The 26318-nt window shown below is 43.0% G+C and overlaps 1 protein-coding gene across 6 annotated transcripts in view; it reads right to left on the bottom strand.

The window, feature by feature from the left end:
• The window catches only part of TTK (TTK protein kinase), a 105948-nt gene that overhangs the window by 63372 nt on the left and 16258 nt on the right, over positions 1 to 26318 (bottom strand). For 5 of the 6 annotated variants that reach the window (XM_056565946.1, XM_056565949.1, XM_056565952.1 and 2 more), the window contains exons 2-13: positions 20016 to 20173; positions 18548 to 18770; positions 17662 to 17768; positions 14349 to 14492; positions 14013 to 14127; positions 13858 to 13927; positions 13676 to 13767; positions 9828 to 9918; positions 7400 to 7538; positions 6438 to 6631; positions 5885 to 6018; positions 3612 to 3732 (exon numbers count right to left, since the gene is read on the bottom strand). In XM_056565946.1, the coding sequence (XP_056421921.1) occupies positions 3612 to 3732; positions 5885 to 6018; positions 6438 to 6631; positions 7400 to 7538; positions 9828 to 9918; positions 13676 to 13767; positions 13858 to 13927; positions 14013 to 14127; positions 14349 to 14492; positions 17662 to 17768; positions 18548 to 18770; positions 20016 to 20173 (1588 nt within the window). The remainder of the gene's footprint in view (positions 1 to 3611; positions 3733 to 5884; positions 6019 to 6437; positions 6632 to 7399; positions 7539 to 9827; positions 9919 to 13675; positions 13768 to 13857; positions 13928 to 14012; positions 14128 to 14348; positions 14493 to 17661; positions 17769 to 18547; positions 18771 to 20015; positions 20174 to 26318) is intronic. The other variant, XM_056565950.1, reaches the window with a different exon arrangement.

Below are 26318 nucleotides of genomic sequence, written 5' to 3'. Positions count from 1 at the left end.
CTGAATATTATACTTTGACCTTTTGCCACATTTCAGGCTTCAAACATAAAAGATATAAAACTGTAATTTTTTTGTGTGAAGTATCAACAACAAGTGGGACACAATCATGAAGTGGAACGAAATTTATTGGACATTTCAAACTTTGTTAACAAATAAAAAAAACGGAAAATTGGGCGTGTAAAATTATTCAGCCCCTTTACTTTCAGTGCAGCAAACTCTCTCCAGAAGTTCAGTGAGGAGCTCTGAAAGATCCAATATTGACCTAAATGACTAATGATGATAAATAGAATCCACCTGTGTGTAATCAAGTCTCCGTATAAATGCACCTGCACTGATAGTCTCAGAGGTCCGTTTAAAGCGCAGAGAGCATCATGAAGAACAAGGAACACACCAGGCAGGTCAGAGATACTTTTGTGGAGAAGTTTAAGCCGGATTTGGATACAAACAGATTTCCCAAGCTTTAACCCCTTAAGGACTGAGCCCTTTTTCGCAATTCTGACCACCGTCACTTTAAGCGTTAATAACTCTAAAACGCTTTTACCGAATACTCGGATTCTGAGATTGTTTTTTCGTGACATATTCTACTTTATTTTAGTGGTAAATTTTTGGCGTTACTTGGATCCTTTCTTGGTGAAAAATCCCCAAATTTCATGAAAATTTAGCATTTTTCTAACTTTGAAGCTCTCTACTTGTAAGGAAAATGGATATTCCAAATACATTTTAATTTATTCACAAATACAATATGTCCACTTTATGTTGGCATCATAAAATGGACATATTTTTACTTTTTGAAAAAATTAGAGGGCTTCAAAGTAGAGCAGCAATTTTCAAAAATTTCATGAAAATTGCAAAATCTGAAGGGACAGATGTTACAGAACTACAACTCCCAGCATGCCTAGGTGGTCTAGGCATGCTGAGAGTTGTAGTTAGGCAACATCTGGAGGGCTACCGTTTGGGCACCACTGTAACAGTGGTCACCAAACTGTGACCCTCCAGATGTTGCAAAACTAGAACTCCCAGCATGCCCAGACAGCCTTTGGCTGTCTGGGCATGCTGGGAGTTGCAGTCCGGCCTTCCTAGTGGTTGCCACAGTAAAGATCACATTACTTTCACTTTCATTTCTCACCCCACCGACGATTCCCTACCCGAGCCGTGATCTCCGCTGGATGTCTGCGATGATCGCTGCGCCCCACACATCTTCTCCTCAGGAACAGGACTCCTTCTTCTCCCCCCCCCCCCCCCCCCCCATTCTGCCAGACATACAGGGGTGGGCAGAACGGGGGGTTTCCATGGCAACCCCCTGTCCTGTGCTGCCATTGGTCAGAACTCAGTTATGACTTATGGCAGGGGATAGGAGGAGATCGCAGCACTGCGACCTCACTCCTTTCCCTTTAGGCTGATCGGGGCTGTCACTGACAACTCCGATCATCTCTATTTTCGGGGCGATCGGGTCACGAGAGACCCGATCAGCCCGGAATTGGAGAAAATCGCATGTCTGAATTGACATGCGATTTTCGCCGATCGCCGACATGGGGGGGGGGGGGGGGATGGGGTCTCAGGACCCCCCTGGGAGATGTGCCGGGGTGCCTGCTGAATGATTTCAGAAGGCATCCCGATCCTGTCAACCGGCTAGCGGCGGGGACCGGAATTCCCACGGGCGTATCCATACCCCCTGCGTTCTTAAGGACTCGGGATGCAGGGCGTATGGATACGCCCTGCATCCATAACAGGTTAAACATCCCAAGGAGCACTGTGCAAGCGATAATATTGAAATGGAAGGAGTATCAGACCACTGCAAATCTATGAAGACCTGGCCGTCCCTCTAAACTTTCAGCTCATACAAGGAGAAGACTGATCAGATATGCAGCCAAGAGGCCCATTATCACACTGGATGAACTGCAGAGATCTACAGCTGAGGTGGGAGACTCTGTCCATAGGACAACAATCAGTCGTATACTGCACAAATCTGGCCTTTATGGAAGAGTGGCAAGAAGAAAGCCATTTCTTAAAGATATGCATAAAAAGTTTGGTTTAAAGTTTGCCACAAGCCACCTGGGAGACACACCAAACATGTGGAAGAAGGTGCTCTGGTCAGATGAAACCAAAATCGAAATTTTTGGCAACAATGCAACACAGCTCATCACCCTGAACACACCATCCCCACTGTCAAACATGGTGGTGGTGGCAGCATGGTTTGGGACTGCTTTTCTTCAGCAGGGACAGGGAAGATGGATGGAGCCAAATACAGGACCATTCTGAAAGAAAACCTGATGGAGTCTGCAAAAGACCTGAGACTGGGACAGAGATTTGTCTTCCAACAAGACAATGATCCAAAATATAAAGCAAAATCTACAATGGAATGATTCACAAATAAACATATCCAGGTGTTAGAATGGCCAAGTCAAAGTCCAGACCTGAATCCAATCGAGAATCTGTGGAAAGAACTGAAAACTGCTGTTCACAAACTCTCTCCATCCAACCTCCCTGAGCTTGAGCTGTTTTGCAAGGAGGAATGGGCAAAAATTTCAGTCTCTCGATGTGCAAAACTGATCGAGACCTACATCAAGCGACTTACAGCTGTAAGCGCAGCAAAAAGGTGGTGCTACAAAGTATTAACTTAAGGGGGCTGAATAATTTTGCACGCCCAATTTTTTTTTATTTGTTAAAAAAGTTTTAAATATCCAATAAATTTCGTTCCACTTCATGATTGTGTCCCACTGGTTGTTGATTCCTCACAAAAAAATTACAGTTTTATATCTTTATGTTTGAAGCCTGAAATGGGGGCAGAATAATTTCACTATGCACTATATATATATATATATATATATATATATATATATATATATATATATATATATATATACACACACACACAAATAAATACATATACATACATATACACACACACACAAACAATACATAGATAGATGGAAAATGTTTCTTATAGTGGAATAGTCTTTTTAAAAGGAAAGGCTAAATACTAAGGATGTCCAGATACCATTTTTTTAAGACAGAGTACGAGTACAGATACTTTAATTCTAGTACTCGCCAATACCAAGTACGAGTACTTTTATTTAAAAGGGAATCCGACAGCATGGTGACACGGTTTCTGGCGCCGCTTACCGTGCTGATATGTGGGTCCTTGTTGTGTACAATGGAGGCGGCTGCTGTAGTAGGAGCCAAGATTTCTCTCTTCTCCATTGGGCAGAACAGGGAATTTGCATTGGCGGCAAAACCAATGTCTTCGGAGAGATTGCGCTGATGTTCACAAGGTTGAGCAGCGGTAGAAACCGGGTCACCTGCACTATCTACATATAGTAGACATCAGCAGGGCCCCCCCTTTAGACATTAGCAGGCCCCCCCCCCCCCCTTTAGACATTAGCAGGGCCCTCCCCCCCTTTAGACATTAGCAGGGCCCTCCCCCCCCCCCTTTAGACATTAGCAGGGCCCAATATACCAGGATATGGTATCCGGGACATTGAACGAGTCCCCGATACCATGGAAATGGCCAGTATCGGCCACGATACAGATACTAGTACCGGTATCGGGACATTGCTATTAAATACACATGCATTCACTATATACTAACAATTCTATATAATATATCTTACCGGAAAAGGTTGTAAAAGAGAGTTAGATGCGGTATGTGGAAGATAGCTGGAACGGTTGTCACAAGGAGTAGACATCAGCGACAGGGGTCCTAAAGAATTTTTTACCACAGGAGTTCTAAAACTAAAGCAAACATAACCACAATTCGGAATTGCGTCACGTACATACATGCAGAAAGTAAAGCAACCGGACTTTAGCGATTCATTTTTGCTAACCCAATATATCCATAATGCAATTAAGGATGCATGGATAGGGCTCCTGACCCGAGCCTGCTGCACACCATGTGGCCCCCAGCTAATTCCAGTAGGCGAGGGCTGCCGCTAAAAGCTGGCTGAGGGCAGCTATTAACCCTTTTAAAATGCTGATGTCAAAGTTGACAGCAGCATCTTAAAGAGTCACTCTCATTAAAACTAATTTTTTCTATTGCACTCCTTATGATAAATGAAAAATATTTCTAATATACTTTGTTTAAAAAAAACAAAGTTTTCTATATTTCACTTGTGCTTAAAAAAGCTCAAGAGCATATTTTCCCCCCCATCTCATACATAGACTTTGGACCAAAGTACAAACACAGGAAGTGCCGCCTGGAGTGCTGGGGGGGGGGGGGGGGGGGGGCGTCTTGTCCAGCCTCATCCACTCATAGCTCCTCTCACACATAACTGCCATATGCTGTTGGTTGGACACTCCCCCCCCCCCCTCCCGGCGGCACTTCCTGTGTTTGGACTTTGGTCCAAAGTCTGTGTAGGAGTTGGGGGAAAATGTGCTCTTGAGCTTTTTTAAGCACAAATAAAAGATAGAAAACTTCATTTTTTTTAAACAAAGTAGATTAGAAATATTTTTCATTTACCATAAGGAGTGAAATAGCAAAAATTAGCTTTAATGAGAGTGACCGTTTAAGGGCAGTTAAGTGTCACATTGGTGGTACAGTGGTTTGCATCTCCAGACCACAACATGTTCGAGGTTGGGAGATCAGTTGTACCAAATTTATCGGCGTATAACACGCACTTTTTAGGCTAAAATTTTTAGCCTTAAGTCTATGTGCGTGTTATACGCCGATACACCCCAGGAAAGGCAGGGGGAGAGAGGCCGTTGCTGCCCGCTTCTCTCCCCCTGCCTTTCCTGGGGTCTAGAGCGCTGCTGCCGGCCCTTCTCTCCCCCTGGCTATCGGCGCCGCTGCCAGTTCTGTCCCGTCCGTGCCCGTTCTGTCCGTGCATAGCAACGAAGCAGGGGACGCGCGCCGGAGGCCTGCAGCAGCGCGGACCCGACCCAGGTAATTATGCCACCGGGGATGGGGGGAGGCAACAGGGCAGCGGCACCGGCAATGGGTGCCGCTGCCCCTTCTCTCCCCCTGGCTGTCGGTGCCGCTTCTCTCCCCCTGGCTATCGGCGCCGGCACCAATAGTCAGGGGGACAGAACGAGCAGCGGCGCCGATAGCCAGGGGGAGAGAAGGGCCGGCAGCAGGGCTCTAGACCCCAGGAAAGGCAGGGGGAGAGAAGCAGGCAGCGACGGCCTCTCTCCCCCTGCCTTTCCTGGGGGTATATCGGGGTATACACGTGCACACACGCACCCTCATTTTACCATGGATATTTGGGTGAAAAACTTTTTTTACCCAAATATCCTTGGTAAAATGAGGGTGCGTGTTATAGGCCGGTGTGTGGTATACCCCGATAAATACGGTAATTGCAGCCTAAGCAATTGTGTAAGCCTCCATGGCTGCAGGTACTTTTCTACTGATTAAATAAACACTTACATAAATAATAAACTACATCCAATACAAAAATAAATTAACTTTCCCTTCCATACTAAAAGCTTAAATATACCACTTCCCCATTTTCCATATAAAATGTCATGTCTTAAATTTTTGTGGAATTCCAATGCAGAAGCCCATTGAAGTCAATAGGACTTTTTTTTTTTTATTGAACTTAAAATGTAGTCCAATCCATGCCATATAGGTATCCATGAAAACTACAGAACATGGTGTAGTGCAAGTGATGGGTTACTGCAGCTTGGTTTTTTATTAACAGTAACCCAGTACAGCCACTACACAATGTAAAGGGCTCTATTCTTTGTCTATTGCAGGAACCATGGCTCTTGCAAGAAGCTGATCAGCTGGGGTGCCAGATGGCAGCACACCACTGATCTGATATTGAAGGCTTTTCCTGAAGATAAGCCTTCCTCTTAAAAAACAAAACAAAAAAAACACACAACCTGGAAAAAGCCAAAGTTAATGTACCAAAATGCTACAGGATGCTTCATATACAGTATGTGCAATTACCAGCTCATATAATCTTCCTGTGGTTTGGCAGGAGTGGCACAAACAAAGGCAGGATCACACTTTCGAGGTGGCCCAGGTGGAGATACTCTTTTGGACACAGGATAAGCATTTGGCTCAATACTCATTCGCTTTCCCTTAAAAACAGATTTGTGTCAATTACCATGGAGATATAAAAGAAAAATCAAACAGTCATCAATTCACAAGTGTCTAATGCTATTTTTTAGTCGAATCGGATGTCATATTTGAAAAGTTGCAACGGAAAAAAAACATAAAAACCCAGTTTAGGAATTTTTTTCTTATTTTTTTAAACAGCATTTAAAAAACAGCGAATTCAGTTAGCAGCTTGTGCATACGTTTTGCATAAAGCTCACCCAACTAAGGGAGGCAACATATTAAATGAATGGTATACGATAGATAAAAATGACCGCAGAGTCTAAAGGGCCATGGACACTTCCCACACCATAAAACTTTCTAGATGGCAAAACAAACAAAATGCAATAAACTGTTACATCAAAGCATTCTTATTAATGTATAAATAAAAATGAACAACCACCTCTGCTTGGAAAATGTCACTTGGCACCTCAGGAACTTTCCATTTCCATTCTGTTTCCACATTTGTGTGTTTTGGTGGATCAGGATGCTTGAGAGTGACATTGTTCTCAATTTTAGGACAAGGTTCAAACTCCTTATTGACTTCCTGAGGTTTATATGGAGCTGTGGTAGAATCTGTGTCATCCATATTTGTGTCTTAAAAAATTTAAAGAAAAACAAACCAAGACAAGATATACAATACTGAATTAATACTGCATTTTTTTTCCCACAAGATAATACTTAAAACAAAGTGACCATTTTATTAAATCTTTTTTATATATTGCACCAACATATTCTGCAGCAGTTAACAATGCTGTATACAGCATACAGATAAAATAAGAGATTGCACAGTAAACATACCACAAAAGGTTCCAATTCATGGGGAAATACAATAGGTATAAGTGCCAGTCGGATCAGCTGTTCAGACTACTGCGCAGGTGCAAACACATGCTCATCCCTGCTGTGTATGGCAAAACTGACATCAGACACTTCGGGGTAGCTTATAGGATTATGATTATGTATACACTTTAGGGGGCGTATTTATGGGTAGGGTACAGTAATTCCTAACCCGAATGTTATATACTTAACCCCCCCATGTGTATAACACCCCTTCAGCTCCCAATCACTGTCTCTTCCAGGAGAGGCACATGGTAGCTATGAGTCTCTATGGTCTAATGAATGACAAAGCTCTACCACTAGGCCACTACAAACTTTGATGTTTCAGAAGATGTGCAAAATGATGATCGTTCTGTGTGAATTTTCAAGGCTAAACATCAAAGAGTGTACTGTGTGCATAGCTCTAACACAATAAGTAAAGCAGAGTTAGAGAGAATGGTCTAAAAACAGCCTTAAAAACACTGTACATAAAGTAGACACAGAAAAACCCTAAACTTAGAATATTGGTATAAACATTTAAACAATTACCATCATCTCTTTGGACATGGGTGGTTGTTGCACTGGCTCTTCTGATGATCACTGAAGAAGGAGTTTTCATTTCTATACTGTCTTCTATAAGCTGCACTGGGCTAGTGGGACTCACATTTGGACTAATAATGGTGGACATCTAAAAGATATTTGATATTTTAATACACTACATACAGAGAAAACTTTACATCACAGGCTACACAGAAAGAAGCGTTAGGTACTATCCACTTTAATTAAAGAGTAAGCCAGTCATCTTCACAATTGTTTCTGATGTCTGCCATTTGGGGAAGCGTGATTATTCCCGAGAGAAATAATGTATGTATATAAGGTGTGATAGGGCCGCCCCTTTAATGTGGGTCCACCCAGGAGGTTCCTCTTCATTGATTTCCCTGATAATAAGCCCTCGACATAAGGCTATGTTTACACTGTTACACATTAATTTTTTTTTTAAACATATTTTGATTAGTGAAGTAAAACATGTTAAGGGAAGTGTCAAACATGCCGTATTTTGAAGTATTTTCTACATATTGAAATCAATGGGTAGCAAAAACATTTGCAAAAAAATACACAGCAAAATATGGCATGTGTGACCCTACACCAGTGTTTCCCAACCAGGGTGCCTCAAGGTGTAGCAAAACTACAACTCCCAGCATACCTGGGCAGCGAAAGGCTGTCCAGGCATGCTGGGATTTGTATTTTTACAACATCTGGAGGCACCCTGGTTGGAAACACTGCCCTACACTAACACAGTCCAAACCAAACCAGCATTGCATTCCCTTCTTGCTCTGAATTCATGACTGTCCCAGACTGTCCTCTTGATTGTCATCAATCTTAAAAAGGGGTTCTCAAAAGAAAAACTGAGCTGATTTCTTATAGTGCCACCTATGTCCTCAGGTTGTGTGTGATATTACAACTTGCCACCATTTACTTCAATGCAACTGAGCAGCAATGACACACAACTCGAGGATAGGGGTGGTGCTGTTTTTTGGAAGAAACCAGGTCAGTACTTCTATTCCCACATAACCCCTTTAAGATAATCGCATACCCTAGCCTATGCCACTAAATTATTAATTGGGAAAACCACTTTAAATGATGTTGCATTTTCATTAGTATACCTAGTATCCATAAACATCAGGTACATATTTTCTATTGGTTAAGCTAGAGATCCAAGACCAAGTCATTACGGCACACCAATAGTGCAGAATCTTAATTTTTCCTTATTCTATTCTAATGGAGCAACTGCAAAAACCTGATATGTTGGTGATCGGCCTGAAAGACTTAGATGGGGGGGACCTCTGGAATAAAGGGGTTATGCGACAGGAGTGGTTTTTTTTTTTCTTTGCTTGATTGTTTTTATTTTTTTTTAGAATAATGCCCATTCTACAGAAGAAAAAAAAAAAAAAAAAAAGAAAACAAGCCTCCGGGCCCTGATGTCCCGCTGCAGCTAAGGAAGAGGATCACAGCCAGGGACTGGAGTAGGACACCGGAAGCACTGCGGGAGTGCTGGAGGTAAATAGAGGTTTATAATTTACACACACTGTAGAATGGCAGGGTTATGAAGCGAGCTCCGTTAAAAAAAAAAAAAAAAAAAAAAAAAAGGGTAAATAAAAATATATGTGGTATCGCCGTGTGTAAATGTCCTAACTATAAAAATATATCATTAAACCGCACGGTCAGTGGCGTACGCGCAAAAACATTCCAAAGTCCAAAATAGCGTATTTTTGGTCACTTTTTATACCATAAAAATAAATAAATAGCGAACAAACTGTCTGATCAAAACAAAAAACGGTACCACTAAAAACTACAGATCATGACACAAAAAAAAAATGAGCCCTCATACAGGCCAGTACGCGGAAATTAAAAACGTATTAATTTTCGTGCATTTAGTTATGTTTTTTCCAGAAGAAATACAAAATCAAACCCATATAAGAAGGGTATCATTTTAATCGTATGGACCTACAGAATAAAAATAAGGTGTAATTTTTACTGAAAAAATGTACTGTGTAGAAACGGAAGACGTAGATTTTTGGGTAAAATGACTGATATCATTAAAATGTAGAAATGAATTGAAAGGGTTATGAATTTTAAAACGGTAAGGAGGAAAAAATGAAAGTGCAAGAAAGTAAAAACGCTATGTCCTTAAAGGGTTAAGTTACATTCACAATGCAGAAAGATCCTGGCATATATGTCAAATGTACCCATGGGCTCCTATTCACCCACTGGCGGGCAACTGCATGTTCTTATAGGGCCACTGTTGTGGATATTGATATTGCACAGTACTTTTTTATTTTTATTTATTTATTTTTTACATATAAACAAACATGGGAGTCTATAGGCAACAGATAGGGACACTACAAACCTAGTGTGTGGATATTGTGGCTTTAACTTTATAAACTGGTTATAAAAGCAAATACAATGAGCATCTAACCTTATTCCCAGAAACCTGGTTGTCATCACCACCATGCTTCGGTTTTGACAGAGAAGGCAGAACAGGAACACGCATTGCATTAAGTGGTTGTCTAAAGGAAATATCAACAATAGGGGAGACAAAAATTAGAACTTAGCTCAGGGTATTGCCTTAATTTGGCTAAAAAGTTTTTTTTAATTTTTTTTATACTTACTGTTAAATCTCTCGGAGCATCCATTGGGGGACACAGGAACAATGGGTATATCTTGCTGACACTAGGCATTAACAAAAAAAGAAGTTGGCCCCTCCTGGCAGGATATACCCCGCCCACTGACTGAGCTAATCAGTTTAGTCCCACAGCAGTAGGTGGGAACCAAAAAACACAACAGAAGTCCAAGTAAGGCCCAGACAAAAACAACATAACAAACCCACTGACAGGCAACAGACCCTCAGGTCAACAAACTAATAACCAACAGGGTGAGTACTGTGTCCCCCATTGGATCCTCCGAGAAAGAGATTTTACAGTAAGTATAATAAAAAAAATAATCTACTTTTCTCGTTTTGGCTCCATTGGGGGGACACATGAACCTTGTGACGTACCAAAACAGTCCCCGGGGTGGGAAGCAGAACACAGCCAGAGAAAAATCAGGTGGAGGGCAACGCCACTGCCACCTGCAACACTAAGCCCAAACCCGGCATCAGCAGATGCAGAAGTGCGCACCTTGTAGAATTTGGTAAACGTGTACACGGACGACCATGTGGCCGCCTTACACACCTGCAGTGCCAAAGCCCTGTTAAAGACCGCCCAGGAGGCATAACCCGGAAAGGAGGAACCTTGCCTTCAGACCTCCGAGATGGCAGATCGGATCCACCGGGAGATTGTTGCCTTAGAAGCTGGAAGCCCCTTGCGCTGGCCTTCCGGAATGACGAACAGTGAATCACTGCACCAAAAGAGGTGGCGGAGAGATAGACTCGAAGAGCCCTGACCACATCCAAATTGTGGAGTGAGTGCTCCTTAGGGTGGGAAGTGGCCGGGCAGAGATAGGGAAGGACAATATCCTCATTCAGATGGAAAGGGAGACTACCTTCGGGAGAAAGGACGGCACTGGCCAAGACACAGCCTTGTCCTGATGAAGGACAAGAAAAGGAGGGCAGCAGGAGAGAGCCGCCAATTCAGACACCTGCCGGATGGAGGTACCTGCGATGAGAATGGACACCTTCCAAGGAAGGAAGCAGAGAGAGACCTCCCTGAGGGGCTCAAATAGGGCCCCCTGCAAGGCACTGAGTACCAGATTTAGGTCCCAGGGCAGAGTGGGGGACCTGTATGGAGGAGCCTCATGAGCCACACATTGAAGGAAGGTGCGGACATAAGGGTCGGATGCTAGGGGGCACTGAAAAAGGATGGAAAGTGCCGACACCTGCCCTTTAAGGGAACTGAGCACCAGACGGGTTTCAAGCCCCGCCTGCAGAAAGGAAAGCAGGTTTGGCAAGGGGAAAAAAAAAACAACCGGATATATGCATCCCGGATTTCCATCAGAGAAGAAATTTGCCCTGGTCCATAGATGCAACAACAGAACGGAGAGATTCCATTTGGAAGTGCCGCAGGTGCCGATTGAGGAGCTTCAAAATAGAGAATCGGATGTACCGTTCCCCTTTTTTGGGAACGACAAACAGATTTGAATAAAACCCCAAAAAACATTCCTGGGGCGGAACTGGCACAATGACCCCATGCAAGGAGGGTGTGGAGCACAGGATGGGACTGGAAAAAAAGATCACGGGGAAAAGAACCAAACTCTATTTGGTAGCCGTCGAAAACGATGTCCCAAACCCAGAAATCCTAGACCTGCGCCAACCAAACATCCCGAAAGAGGGACAGGTGACCACCCACCCAAGATGAAGACTCGGCTGGGCGAGCCCCTTCAGGCAGAGGTAGGCTTGCGGGTACCTGGTTTGGCGGAAAAATGTCCATAACGGTCGTCCTGCTTCCAGGATGCGCTTTGGAGGAAGGAGCCTTCCAAGAATCCGAGGCAAAGGACCGAAAGGGCCAAAAAGAAGAGAAGAGGACTTGCGGCGAGAGTCAGTGCAGAGAGCTCTAATGCAGAGAGCTCTTACCGCCTGTAGCCTCAGAAATAATTTCATCCAGGCGTTTTCCAAAAAGACAGCCGCCAGCAAAAGGCATCTCTGTGAGAGATTTCTTGGAGGCCGCATCGATATTCCAGACCTTCAGCCACCTAGAGCGACGAATAGCAACCAAGTTGCCCAAAAGCAAAGGCCGCACAACGTGCGGACTCTAGAGACACCAAGCACAGAAAATCAACAGCGTTGGAGATCACCCAGGTTGCGGCAAATGCTGGAAGCAAAGTCGAACCATCTGCTTCAAATATAAATTTCACCAGGTTCTCAATCCTCTTGTCCACGGGATCCTTGAAAGAAGCCGCATCAGCTAGAGGAAGAGTGGTGGACTTGGATAGGCGAGAAACTGGAGGATCCACTGTAGGCGGGGCAGTCGTTTGGAGAGAAGGTCCTGGGCAAATGGAAACATTGCCCGCAGCCCTTTAGACCCCTGGAAGTGTTTTTTAGGATGCTTCCAAGCTGCATTCAGCAGGTCATCAAACTCTGCATAAGTACTGAAGACGTTGGGAGTGCGCAGAGTGTGGCGGAAGGAAACTTCTGGAGCAGGGTCCGAAGCGACAGGATCCTGTAGGTGAAAGGTGTTCCTGACACCAAACTGTCCACTATGTCCGACATGGATGACAGCTCCACGGCGAGAGATGAGAGAGAGGGGGCTGGGACATGAAGCGGAGCAGGCAGAATAGGTGGACTCTGCCTGTCTGTTGGGGGGTTCGGGTCTGGGGTTGGACATGGAAAAACCCAACAGTTAAGTCAGCCAAAAAAAAAGGAACAAGCTCACCCAGGTTCTTGAGTCCTGTAGCAGCTGGAACAGCAGTGGAGGTCCCCTGCAGAGAAGGAGATCGCTGCATCCAGGAACAGCTGAAGAGGAATAGCAGCTTGCCAGAATGGCAGCTTGCAGTATTGGAAGCTTGCAGAGCAGTATATTCCTGAAGCGAACAGCTGGAGAGACAGAGTGTGCCGTGAGGAAAGAGGAGACCCCCGTGACATCACTAGCAAGACCAAGGGGTGGGAGGGGATATGTGACCCCTGCAGCACGCGCTAAGCCAGGAGAGGCCATCGCTGACTTTTCGTGCGCACGCTATTAAGGCAACATTGGAGGAAGGCGGGGCGCAGGACTGCACAAAAATAGTGGGCGGAGGTATCCGCCAGCCGCAGCCACGGACTAAATTTATGGTCGCCCACTGGCTGCGGCCTCTGCTCTCAGGACTAATGCTGCCATGCTGCCGGGTGAATCGTCTGCTGAAGACGACGGGAACTGGCCGCGGTCTCCAGCTTAAGGAACGTGGGGCGGGGGCCCGGAAACAGGGCCGTGCGACATGTGGAGAGAAACCGCGGTCAGAGCACAGAGCCGGCCGTGCGACAGACTTAATGTCACAAACAAGGACAGAAGCTGAGAGTGCCTCAGGGGGAGACAATGCTAAGCTAGGAGAGGCCAGAGCAAAAGCAAAAAAATATATATATATTAAAAAAAAAAAAAAAGGTACCGCGCCCCCCCCCCCCTCCCCCCAAATAACAATAAAAAAAAAATAAAAATCCGGCAGACCGTTTTTGTTAATGTCTAGTGTCAGTAAGATATATACCCACAGTTCCTGTGTCCGCCAGTGGAGCCGAACGAGAAAACAAGTTTTAATATTTATACAATGTAGAGTTGGGCAACAATGTTTTTAAAACATCAACCCTGCAAAATATTACTGTATACATCCTTATGAACCTTGGGAAATATAAAAATGTAGCACCTTTTTACGCTTGCGATGGAAAGGTCCTTATTACTGGCACCAGCTTCTGGAGAGGTCAAGGGCTGTACAGGGACTCTCCCAAACATACATGTCTAGCAGGCAGAAAAAATAAGCATTTTAAGCATATAATTACATATAACAATAACTAGCAATGTTCAGGGCATGCTACAGCATAGCGTTACCTTGTTAGGCACGTTCACTAGAGGCTTCCTTGGAATTTCATCATATTCTTCAGGTGAGCTTAATTTTTGTCTACATTTAAAAAAAAAAAAAAATGGTTAGGTTTTGTACAAAGATATATACATTCGGTTTAAAGCAAATTCTTAACATTTCATACCCAAACGAAAAGAACAGGTTGGTGGAGAGATCCTCAGAGCTGTCGCTGCGTATTCTCTGGGGCCTTCCCAGCACAGCGCTCTGCACATTTTCTCCATTTGTATGGCTCAAAGACACTGCAACAAAACTCAGATTAATCCAAGTAAGAAATCACAGGACACAGTCTAGAGCAGGTCTCCCCCCCCCCCCCCCCCCAAACAGTGGGTCCTCAGTTGCTGTAAAACTACAACTCCCAGCATGCCTGGACAGCCTGCGGCTGTCCAGGCATGCTGGGAGTTGTAGTTTTGCATCAGCTGGAGACACTGTTTGGAAAAACATCACACTTCTAGTTACTTACAGGCCAAGTTCTCCTTGTCTTCTTCAGAGATCAGCTGAGGCTTCTTCAACTGCAAATTGGTCACCGCCAACTCTATCATTTCAGCAGGGACCGCTCTGCAATCCCTTCCTTTCTGAAGTATCTGCTTACTCTTTTTGAAGTTTCCTAGCAAAATGACAGCCAGAATGAGATGTCGATATTTGTTTCTATATAGGCTGCTACATTTTAACCCCTTAAGGACTAAGTTTTCGTTTTTTCCTCCTCGCCGTCTAAAAATCATAACTTTTATATTTTCGTTTTCACGCCGTACAATTTATGGTATAAGTGACGTGTTCTTTATTCTTTGGGTCAATACGATTAAAAAGATACCCATGATAACATACTTTTCTATTACTGTTGCGCTTAAAAAATAAAAAACAATTGCAAACTGTTTAACCAAATTAGTACGTTTAAAATCCCCCTATAACTTTATCATTTTTCTGTATAAGCGGCGGTATGAGGGCTCATTGTTTGCGCCGTGACCTGTACTTTTTATTGATATCATGCAGTAATTTTTCCGCCATGATGTCCCGTCACTATATAACGCCCTTAAAGAATTACGGGCATATGCGGGTGCAAACGGGCAGTTACAAAACCCCATAGGCTGCAATGCAATTTAGTCACGGCCGTCAGGGGCCGGGTTTCGCCGATATAGTGACGGAACTTCTGGCGGAAGTTCCTAAATGGAACTATTTCACAGTGTGAAAGCAGCCTTACTGTAACTTCGCTCATCTCTAATCACGAGCACAGTGTCCATTTTAAGAACTTTCCAGAGCAGCATATGTTTGCTATGGGTATTTCCTCCTACTCTGGACAGTTCTTAAAATAGACAGATGTCAGCAGAGAGCACTGTGCTCATGATGTCAGCAGAGAGCTCTGTTTTCCACTGGAGTACCCCTTTAACCACTGTGAACCAAAATTTTGTGTTGGGGCAGTCAGTGCAATATTCTCCTTGGCAATGCATGGGCTGGCAATGCCAAGCAACAGATGGCAGAAATAGATTTAAATGATTGGATTTCTATCGGCAAGTGGAAAGAAGGGTTTGAAGCCCTTACCTGAATGCTGTGTCCCCATCAACTTTTTATTTTCTTGCCCTCAATGGGACTATACCCCCTTCTAAACCTAGGGGTTTCAGGACTCGCCCTAATTATGATAATTCAACTTTACAAGGAATCCAAATACAAAAAGGAGAATTTCTCATTGGAACAATTATGCTTTGAAATACAATGCGCAGACTTTAAAGTGCACATCTTATAGGGAGAGAAAAAAGGGAAAGGTTTAGACTTTATTTTTTTTAATCCATGTCCTATTATTTATATCTAACAAAAACAACTGCGCTTATTTGACATTATTTAGTAACAGATAGAAGGATCACTCACTTGCCCAGCTGTACTGTCTGTCTATAGTAGCAGCTGAACCTCAGATTAAATGTCAAAATTGTAACCGATATGAACAGCTAGTACACTGGACAGGGATAAAGGATACCCGGATTCCAGTCACAAACAGTTTCTGCAATGTCTGACAGCTCTGAACGGCACCCTCTGTGTACATTTGCCTGCATTTATATTATGATCAAAGAACAGACTAAAAGAAGAGCCTTTGCTATATATGTGCATATTGCTCTGTTCAAGTGTACCTGTTGTCAAACACTTTTTATATAAATGTAGATAATACCATTATATGTATATTTGTAATATATTGATTAAAAATGGTGTACATTTTTGGGTGAAAAATTGTCCCTGCAGCTATTGTCTGTGTCTCTCTCTGAGGAGTCCAAAAACAGGAAGTGAGGGCTGGACAAGCAGGGATCTGTGCAGACTCCTGGCTTGTCAATCATCCTGATGTATGAACCAGGAGCATGTTATAGAGCCGCAGTGCACACTGTCCTGCTTTTTCTTACTGCACAGAGCCCTGCTTGTCCTGCTCTCACTTCCTGTATTTGGACTCCTCATAGAGACAAACAGGCAATAGCTGCAGGGACAAAAATATACACTTTTTTTTATATACATCTAATGGTATTATATACATTAAAGAAAATGTTTTTGTTGACGACAGGTACACTTTCATAACAGATGTGATGTATGGCAGTATGGTTGGGCTTTTCAAACAGGCCCACGGAATATATCAATTTATGAAAAAAATAGGCATCCACACCATCTGTTTCCTTAGGGTACATGAGCAGAAATATGTCCCCTCAGTGCCCATCAAGTTAAAAGGTGCTAAATTAAAGAGCCTACATGGCTGGATTATTGTGCAGTTACGACTGTATGAGCAGTTACTGAATTATTAGTGCGGCTCTTTACATTCATCATTGTTGGCCGCACATCCTCTTTTGTGACCAACAAATGATTGTTAGGACCCCTACCATCTCTGTGTCAGTACCCTGCGGCACTGCACCTTCTTGTGTCTGAGCGAGACACAAGTGCAGAGCAGCGGGGGACCAACACAGAGTTGCAACACCGAGCACAGTTAAATAGATACAATGCTCCTGAATACTCCCTTAAAAGATGTGATTGTTTGCTTGTTCAGCCTGTTCAGCCAATAATCTCCCTGTGTAATAGGGTCTTAGTCTGCTCACTGGAGCTGAGCTCCTGGGACTAGATATACAGCGTGCAATAGTAAAATGTGTCACATGCAAATTATAAATAGGGCAAAAATTTGACGTGCACACAAACAGCTTATCCTGAAAGGTTACCTGAAATGGCACACTTTAAAGCATAACTTCAATCACGCTCCAGCGACAGGATATATGTGTAAATCTCCTGCAACTTCTTAGCCTGGGACTACAGCGATCAGGATACAGATTTGCTCGAAGTTCCATACAAGTCTATTGCTCGGGTAAGTCTTGAGCTATGAAGTTGCAGCAGATTTGAACAGATATCCTGCCATCAGAGCATGATTGCAGTTATGTTTAAAGGAGTATTCCGGCTTTATTCATCTTATCCTCTATCCAAAGGATAGGCGATAAGATGTATAAAGCTTGAATACCCCTTTAAGGGTTATCCTATGCACTGTATAAACTAAAAGCCAATGAACCCTGAATTTATATACACTATTACAGTAGAAAGAAATATTTCTTCTTGAAAAAGTTAAGAAATATTTACATGTAGTGCTATTCTTTCAATTAAAATGATGGACACCACACTAGACCTTGATGGACTCTATTAGAAGTCAGTAGAGTCAATTAAGTACTTCTGGTATTTCTGATATGAAAGCAAATGTGAACTGAGCCTAACCCACAATAAAACTGTTCATCTTTAAACAGGCAGAATAGGATTTAAGTATATAAAGTTACCTTCAGACCACTCAAATTGGGCAAAAGCAGTGTGGACAAAAGCAAATTTTTTGCAGTTTAACCTTGCAAGCTGGAATTGGTCACGTGCTTCATCTGGGTCCAGTATGCTAAAAAGTACATTAACAACACTTAATAAGTACATTAGATTAACAAGCTAGGGTTCACCAATCACTTGAGTGGAATGCCCAATTTTCCGACTGCTAGGACCCCCATTATCTGCCATACGGGGCCCCAGCTGAGCTGCTGGGTGTGGCGTTTCGCACACAGCAGGTCAAAACATACCCCCTCCATTCATCTCTAAGGGAGAGGCGGAGACACAGAATTCCTGCGTCTCCGCCTATCCCATAGAGATGAATGGAGGGGGCATTTTGTACCAGCAGACCTGCTGTGTAGGAAGACACTGTCAGCGCAGAACAGGGGCACCATACGGAATATCGCGGGAGGTCCCATCGGTTGGACCCCCCCACGATCAGACATTTATCCCCTATCTGCATGCTCTGGACTTCTTTAATAGAGACTAGAACGTTGATCCAGGGATTTATTTTAATGCCATGTTGGGGTCGGGAAGGAATTTTTCCTCTGTCATGGGGCAATTGGCATCAGCCTCATGTTTTTTTTTTTTTTCTTTGCCGTCCTCTGGATCAACACAGTAGGTTTTAGACTCTTTACAACCTTACAAACTATGTTGCTATGTAGGTTGTTTCGCCAGAGCATAGATCTACAAAGCAAAAGCTAGAAGAGGTTTTAAAAAAGAAATAAATAAAAACACTATGTGAAATTGCTGGCTTAGGAGGCTTTAGAAACTAAAGTCTTGCCCAACAAGCACATGAGCAATATATAAAACAAAACGCCATTCACATGAAGTTAAATAAATCCTAATACTTACGCTTTCAACTCAGCGAATCTAACCAAGATTTTAGAATAACTCTCATTTTGGCTGTACTTTTCTGCAGAAAGCGCCTCAACAGCCTGGGTGTAATTGTCGATTAATTTATTCAGGAGCATCCTATCGCTCTGTGGCAAGCCTGTACTCTCAAGTTTTAAGAGTGAAGTCAGCCATTCTTCCGGGGTTTTTAGTGTAAACAGGTTATTAAAGACGCCAGAGTGCTCTGTTAGAAATAATAGTACAGGGATAGTTATTTCAGTAGAGACATCTGCATATGGCTTTACCATATGCATAAACAGTATACAGTGGTCCCTCAAGTTACAATATTAATTGCTTCCAGCACGACCATTGTAGGTTAAAATCATTGTATGTTGAGACCATAGCTCTATGGAAACTGGGTAATTAGTTCTGAAGCCACAAAATGTCATCCAAAAATAGGAAAAAAGTGAGGATTAAAGAAAAATAAGTAGATAACTAATACAGGTAAAGCAAGTCCTTACATATAAAAGAGCTGCTGGAAGCTGTAAATCACTGTATGTAGAGGACAGGAGCTTCTTCAGGGTCCTGTACAGTATGCACAGTGTCCCAAAAAAAAGAAGAAAAAAAAAAAAAAGTAACATGGAGACGCCCCCACCTGGAGCAGCTATTCCTGGCACAGGGAAAGAGTAATACAAAACATGTAATACCTAACTGCACTGTAGTGTTAGCTACCAGACAGCTAGTCAGTGCATGTACTTTAGGATTACAGGGGTTTTACCAGTGAATGTCCATTCTGATTGGTCAGTTCTTCCAGCCACTGACATGTTTTGCACATCTGGGCTGCCGTAGCATTGTATGTTGAATCTGGTTTCAAGTTACAAGGGTCCAGAAAAGACCATTGTATGTTGAAAATATTTTAAGTTGAGGGACCACTGTATTATACAAGAAAATAATAATAAAATATATCATTACAGCTCAAGCTTCTGAAAGGCTTAAACGCATGTTTGTAAGTGAGTAGTCAAGTCCAAAGTCTGATTTATCAATCTGCCTGAAACCAAACCAGTCTGGTCTTCCCTTGTAACAACCAATCACAGCTCAGCGTTAACAGAGCTCGCTAAGGTATAAAATCTGAGCTGTGATTGGTTGTGATTTGCAAAACTTGACAATTTATGTCTCCAAAAGAGTATCTGTCAGAAACTTTATAACAATATAAACTTTTTATAAGGAGAACTTCTTTATGGCAGCATCAAGATCCAACTCACTACCAGCCTCTTGTGCAGTTTTGTTATGGTGTAGACCAGCGCTTCCCAACCAGGGTGCCTCCAGCTGTTGTAAAACTACAACTTCCAGCATGCCCGGACCAACTTTGGCTGTCCGGGCTTGCTGGGAGTTGTAGTTTTGCAACAGTTGGAGGCCCCCTGGTTGGGAAGCACTTGTGTAAACCATGTTTAAAACCTAACTGACAATAATTGACCAAAACTGATCTCACCTGTCGTGTCAGCAGAAGATTTGGTGAAAGTTAGCTCATCCGTCCAGTTATCTTCATTCCCATACTTCGTTTTGAAACTTTTAACTCTATCCAGAATGGAGGCAATCTTCAATTTTCGTTCACTTATATCTTCATCTTCCATTTTGTACAAATCTAGACTAGAAATGACAATATCAAGTTAGCAGACCTCACAACGATAATATTGAATGTAACCAAATAAGCTTTATTTGAAATCCTTGAAAGCCATACAGGTGCACAGAGAAAGTTGTTAGAAAAGTAACTGATCAACACGTTTCAGGCTCTCAAAACAGTCATGATCTCTCTCATGACTAAGGGCCGAGAGCCTGAAACGTGTTTATCAGTTACTTTTCTAGCAACTTTCTCTGTGCAACTGTATTCAAATGCGACTTGTTTAGATGTTGGAGCTTTGTGTTTCTACAGCACAAGGAACAGCTGATCAATTTTCTATTATATATATATATATATATATATATATATATACACATACACATATACACACACACACACACACTCTATAATATATATATATATATATATATATATATATATACACACACACACACACACAAACACATATATATATATATATATATATATATATACACACACACACACATATATATATATATAGATATATATACACACATATACTCACATATACACATATACATATATACATACACATACACACACACACACACACCACACCACAAGTAGGCTTCAAGCAAAAAAAGTGAATTTATTCCATGATGTGAGAGACTACGTTTCTCCAGCCTCACGCTGGCTTTCTCACTTGAGAGAGCCAGCGTGAGGCTGGAGAAACAGTCTCTCACATAATGGAATAAATTCACTTTTAGCTCGAAGCCTACTTGTGGTGTGCTGCTTATATATATTTTTTTTTTGAGGAACCAGTGGACCGAGGGTCAGAATATGCGGGCACCCCAAATTCTTTTTTTCTACTTTTTCTTGGAGGTGCTGTTTTTATTGGATATCTATATCTATATATCTCTATATATAAACCGGAGAATACAGCAGCACACTGCTAGCACAAAGATGCAGATAAAACATGAAATGCTATACAGCTATATTGCAAAAAAATGAAAAAGTGAGGTACTTAGCTCACAATTTGGCGGCCAAATTGTTTGGACCATCCCACCACGGTAAGGTGACCTCATTGGGAGGGACTCTACACTGTGAATATGCCTCTGTGTAATCAATTTAAAAGGCATTGCAAGGTCTGAGACATCCAGCACCTTATACACACCTAATAGAGGTGGGTGGGCATATTCAGTGTAGGGTCCGTCCCAATGAGGTCACCTTACCGTGGTGGGATGGTCCAAACTATTTGTCCGCCAAATCATGAGCCAAGTACCTCACTTTTTCATTTTTTGCACTATAGCTGTATAGCATTTCATGTTTTATCTGCATCTTTGTGCTAGCAGTGTGCTGCTGTATTCTCCTGTTTATGTATTTTCAGCCTAGCAGCGTGCACCTGTATGCCAGGTCCATGCAGTAGTTTTGGTATCAGTAGTGCTGGCCAACTTGAAGGCCTGACTCACTGACTCATCAATGCCCAGCCTAAACTCTTGGACCTAGAAAGCTGAATTTTTTTCACAGGTGTTGTTGTTAAAACATAGACGAGGAATAAGAAAGGATTTTTCGAAATTCAACCCTTAAGGGGGTGAAAAAGGGGTTGAAAGTTTGTATGGAAGTCCATTTTTTAAGCTAGAAGCATGAAACTTTAATTGTTAGCCTTAAAACAGAGATAAAGAAACACATGTTTTAAGGTTTTCTAAAATTCCACCCCTGAAGCGGTGAAACGGGGGTTCAAAGTTTGTATGAATTGACCCCTTGCCGCAGAACGCCGGGTATACCCGGCGCTGCGGCACGGGAGGGTTATGAAGCAAGCTCAGGAGCTGAGCTTGCATCATACCCACATGGTCCCAGCTGCTGTCAGCAGCCAGAACTAGTGGCTAATGCCAGACATTGCCGTAACGGCAGATATCCGGCATTAACTCTTTAGACGCGGCGATCAAAGTTGAAAGAATTCGGGTTGTTTGAATGCCCGTAGACTTTACCCAGAGCGGCCTCATTACGATAGGATCGAAAAAAAAAGTAGATCTACGTTACCCCAAATTTAACGCCAGTAAAGCCGTGGGCAAAAGCTAGTCATAATATGTGTTTAATAATCAGGTGGTCATATGAAGACAGACAATGTCCATTTGTCCCATTACACCTGATCAATCCCAGGTGAAAGGGAAGTTGTGAGTAACTACACTGCTCAAAAAAAAACGGTAATTTCTCACCATTAATGTTGTTTCCCCATCGCCATGACAGCACCACCTGACAGAGGGACTCCGCCCATAGGGACAGGAAAACTGAGAATAAAAAGAAACCTCCTCTCCAGCCTCAGTATTTCCGAGACCATAAAGTCTTCTTAAAGGAGTACTCTGAAGCAAAACTTTTCTCCACCAATAGCAAGCATTGCCAAAGTTATATAACATAATAAATCACCTCCATTGACTTGCAGGCAGCCATCACTGTGTTTTGTGAAAACTGGAAGTACAGCTGGTCTGTGTGGATTATGACTTTCGTTCCCCATTATGCAGCCGTCCGCAGCCATCTTGAGAACGAAGCGTCATAGTTCTCTGTATCCTCCCCACTGTATGCCGGCCCCCACACCCTCGAGACGGTCACTCCCACTCCTAAATATGCATGCCCCCATCATTTGCTCAGCCGGCATTCGCTCGGCTGAGTAAACGCCTCCCTCCTATCATGCTGAGCTGCGCGCGCCTGCGCACTGAGCATTTACTTTGGACCAGGCATGTGATCTTCCTTGTCCAGTAATATCCCTGATAGTTACGCTGGCGTAACTATCAGGATTATTCACAAAAGGACTTACACATAAAAGTAACGTAACACCCGTCCTATGCGCACGACCAAATGCAAAACGGACCTAATGATTCACAATAGTCTGCCTATTGGGGAGGGGAGAGCAGGAGGGAGGGGAGGGGCTGAGGAGGAGGAGGGAGGCACGGCGGGACAGGAACTTGAAGCAAGGCAGCATGGGGAATGATGATTTTTACGTCACCCTCCACGCCACCATAACCAGGAAGTGCCATGAAATACGGAGCGCTGCACCAGGAGAACAGCTGGACCAATTGCAACAAGAAGTACATGGCCAGAGAGGTACAGCCATGGGGAACATTTGTGGGATATAAATTTATGAATCAGAGTACTCCTTTAAGTTTTTACATGAAGATTTATACAAAGAGAAAATTCACCAACATGTGAACTTACACCCAGTGAGAGAAATAAACACCATAAATTAAAGGGTGGGAATACCCTGGTGCTGTCATGGCTCGGGGAAACAACTTTACCGGTGAGTAGTTACCAGCTTTCCCCATTGCCATGACAGCACCACTTCAGAGAATATCAGATTAAACCTAGAGTGGGATAATGGATTGTAATACTGCATTCACACCACGTTTTTGCAATACAGTTCCCGTATCAGGTTTTTGATGAAAAACAGATTACTCAAAACCTGACTAAATTGTATCAATAACATGTTTACAAATTTTAACCCGTAAGAAATAAAAACGTATACATTTTAACTTTTCACTCCATTATGAATAAAATTTCACTTGTTTGATTGAAATTCCAAGAAAAAAAAAACAAAAACTGAGCAAAGTCAAAAACCATATGGTTCAAACCGGATGGAACAGCGCACACACACACACACACACAATTCTGTACGGTTCCCATTGACTCCCATAAAAAATAAACCACATATGATTTTATACAGTTTTCCCACCAGACCAAAAACCGTGGCAGGCTACGGTTTTGGCTACGGAGAAAAAAAAACAGCCAATACCGTACAAGATGCAAGACAGATGCAACCATATGCATCGTTTGGCATACGGTTTTCAATGGAGAGTCAATGCATATGGTTTTCAATACGGTTCAAATTGAAAACGTATACGGGAACTGTATTGCAAAAACAGGACCAAAGGCAAGAAGAGGAGTCACCCACATTCCCCCTGTAGTGGCAAAAGAAAGCATGTGGAGAAGACCAAGTAGCATCCTTGCATATTTGATCTAGAGAAGCTCCATGCCTTTCAGCCCAACAGGAGGCTATGGACCTGGTAGAATGGTCTCTCAGTCCTATTGGTGGATCAAGACCTAAATAGACTGTCTGATCCACCTAGCAAACGTATTACTGCTATCTTTGGATCCCTTATTTTTACCTGAAAACTGAACAAATAAAGAAGTAGATTTTCTGAAGTATTTTGTTCTAACTAAATACTGCAGGACACATCTTCTAACATTTAATGAATGAAGGGCCTTTTCTTTGTCATTAGTGGGGTTGTTACAAAAAGGTAATACAATATTTTGAGAAACACAGGAAGAAACTACTTTAAGTATTCAGGATATGGGAGGAAGATTATGCTATCCTCTAAAATTTTTGTATATGGATCTATGTTAGAAAGGGCAGAAAAATTCCCTACCCTCCTGGCTGAAGTTACTGCCACTAACAGAACTGTTTTTTAGAACAAAATTTTTAAGTGGAATCGTATCAATTGGCTCAAAAGGCTGGGACAAGAAAGCCTTCAGAACCAAAGATAAATCCCATATTGGGGCTCTGGGAAATTTATGAACTGATAGTCTTAACTGTTCTGAGGAATCTGATAATCCAGGGATGATCTGCTATTTTGGAATTATACAGGGCCCCTAATGCCGAGACCTGGACTTTTAACCCGTACAGGACCTAGGGCGTATGGATACGCCTTCTGTACCTTGGTCTTAAGGACCCAGGGCGTACAGGTACGCCCGTGGGAATTCTGGTCCCTGCCGCGCGCCGAGGGCGTGGACCGCACCGGGGTGACTGCTGATATCGATCAGAAGGCACCAGCGCAAACGCCCAGGGGCCATGTCGGCGATCGGCGCAAATGGCAAGTGAATTCACACTTACAATTTGCGCCGATTCCGGGTCATCCGGGTCTATGGTGACCCGAAATATAAGGGGGAGCGCGGTTGTCCATGACACCTACGATCCCCCTGAAGGGATAGGAGTGAGGTCGTCAAAAGCGACGACCAATAGCAGATCGGGGGTGGCGGGGTTAACTTTCGTTTTCCCCGTCCTGCCCACCCACAATAGGCAAGGCAGGACGGGGAAACGAAGGGGACCGGGCGCCGAAGATCCACTTACCGATCGGTGGAGGCTGCGGGACGCGATCGGCTGTGGTGATCGGTGCAAGTGGCATGTTGTGTGGCAGAAGAGGACGGCTCCCTGGATCCGACGGAAGCCGGTAGGTTGCCTAGCAACATCTAGAGGGCTACAATCTGAGACCCCTATACAGTGGTCTCTACACTGTAGCCCTCCAGATGTTGCAAAACTACAACTCCCAGCATGCCCTCAAAGCAGTTGGCTGTCTGTGCATGCTGGGATTTGTAATTTTGCAACATCTGGAGGTCCACAGTTTGTAGATCACTGTGCAGTGGTCTCTAACTGTAGCCCTCCAGATGTTGCAAAACTGCAAATCCCAGCATGCCCAAACAGCAAACAGCTGTCTCGGCATGCTGGGAGTTGTAGTTACGTACCTCCAGCTGTTGTATAACTACATCTTCCAGTATAATTTTCTCCTATTACCCCTTGTAAAAATGTCAAATTTGTGGAAAAAACTGCATTTTAGTGAAATTTTTTTATATATTTTTTTCATTTACACATCCGACTTTAACAAAAAGTCGTCAAACACCTGTGAGGTGTTAAGGCTCACTGTACCCCTTGTTTCATCCTTGAGGGGTGTAGTTTCCAAAATAGTATGCCATGTGTTTTTTTTGTTGTTGTTCTGGCACCATAGGGGTTTCCTAAATGCGACATGCCCACAAAAACCATTTCAGAAAAACTCACTCTCAAAAATCCCATTGTCGCTCCTTCCCTTCTGAGCCCTCTAGTGCACCCACAGAACACTTGACACACACATATGAGGTATTTCCTTACTCCAGAGAAATTGGGTTACACATTTTAGGAAGATTTCTCTTCTTTTACCCCTTGTAAAAATTCAAATACTGGGTCTACAAGAACATGCCAGTGTAAAAAATGCAGATTTTGAATTTTCTCCTTCACTTTGCTGCTATTCCTGTGAAATACCTAAAGGGTTAACAAACCTTTTGAATGTCATTTTGAATACTTTGAGGGGTGCAGTTTTTATAATGGGGTCATTTGTGGGGTATTTCTAATAAGAAGGCCCTTCAAATTCACTTAAAAAACGAACTGATCCC

The sequence above is a fragment of the Hyla sarda genome, chromosome 3 (assembly GCF_029499605.1).
Source record: "Hyla sarda isolate aHylSar1 chromosome 3, aHylSar1.hap1, whole genome shotgun sequence".
In the NCBI taxonomy this organism is placed as follows: Eukaryota; Metazoa; Chordata; class Amphibia; order Anura; family Hylidae; genus Hyla; species Hyla sarda.
This window is presented reverse-complemented; position numbering and strand designations above follow the sequence as displayed.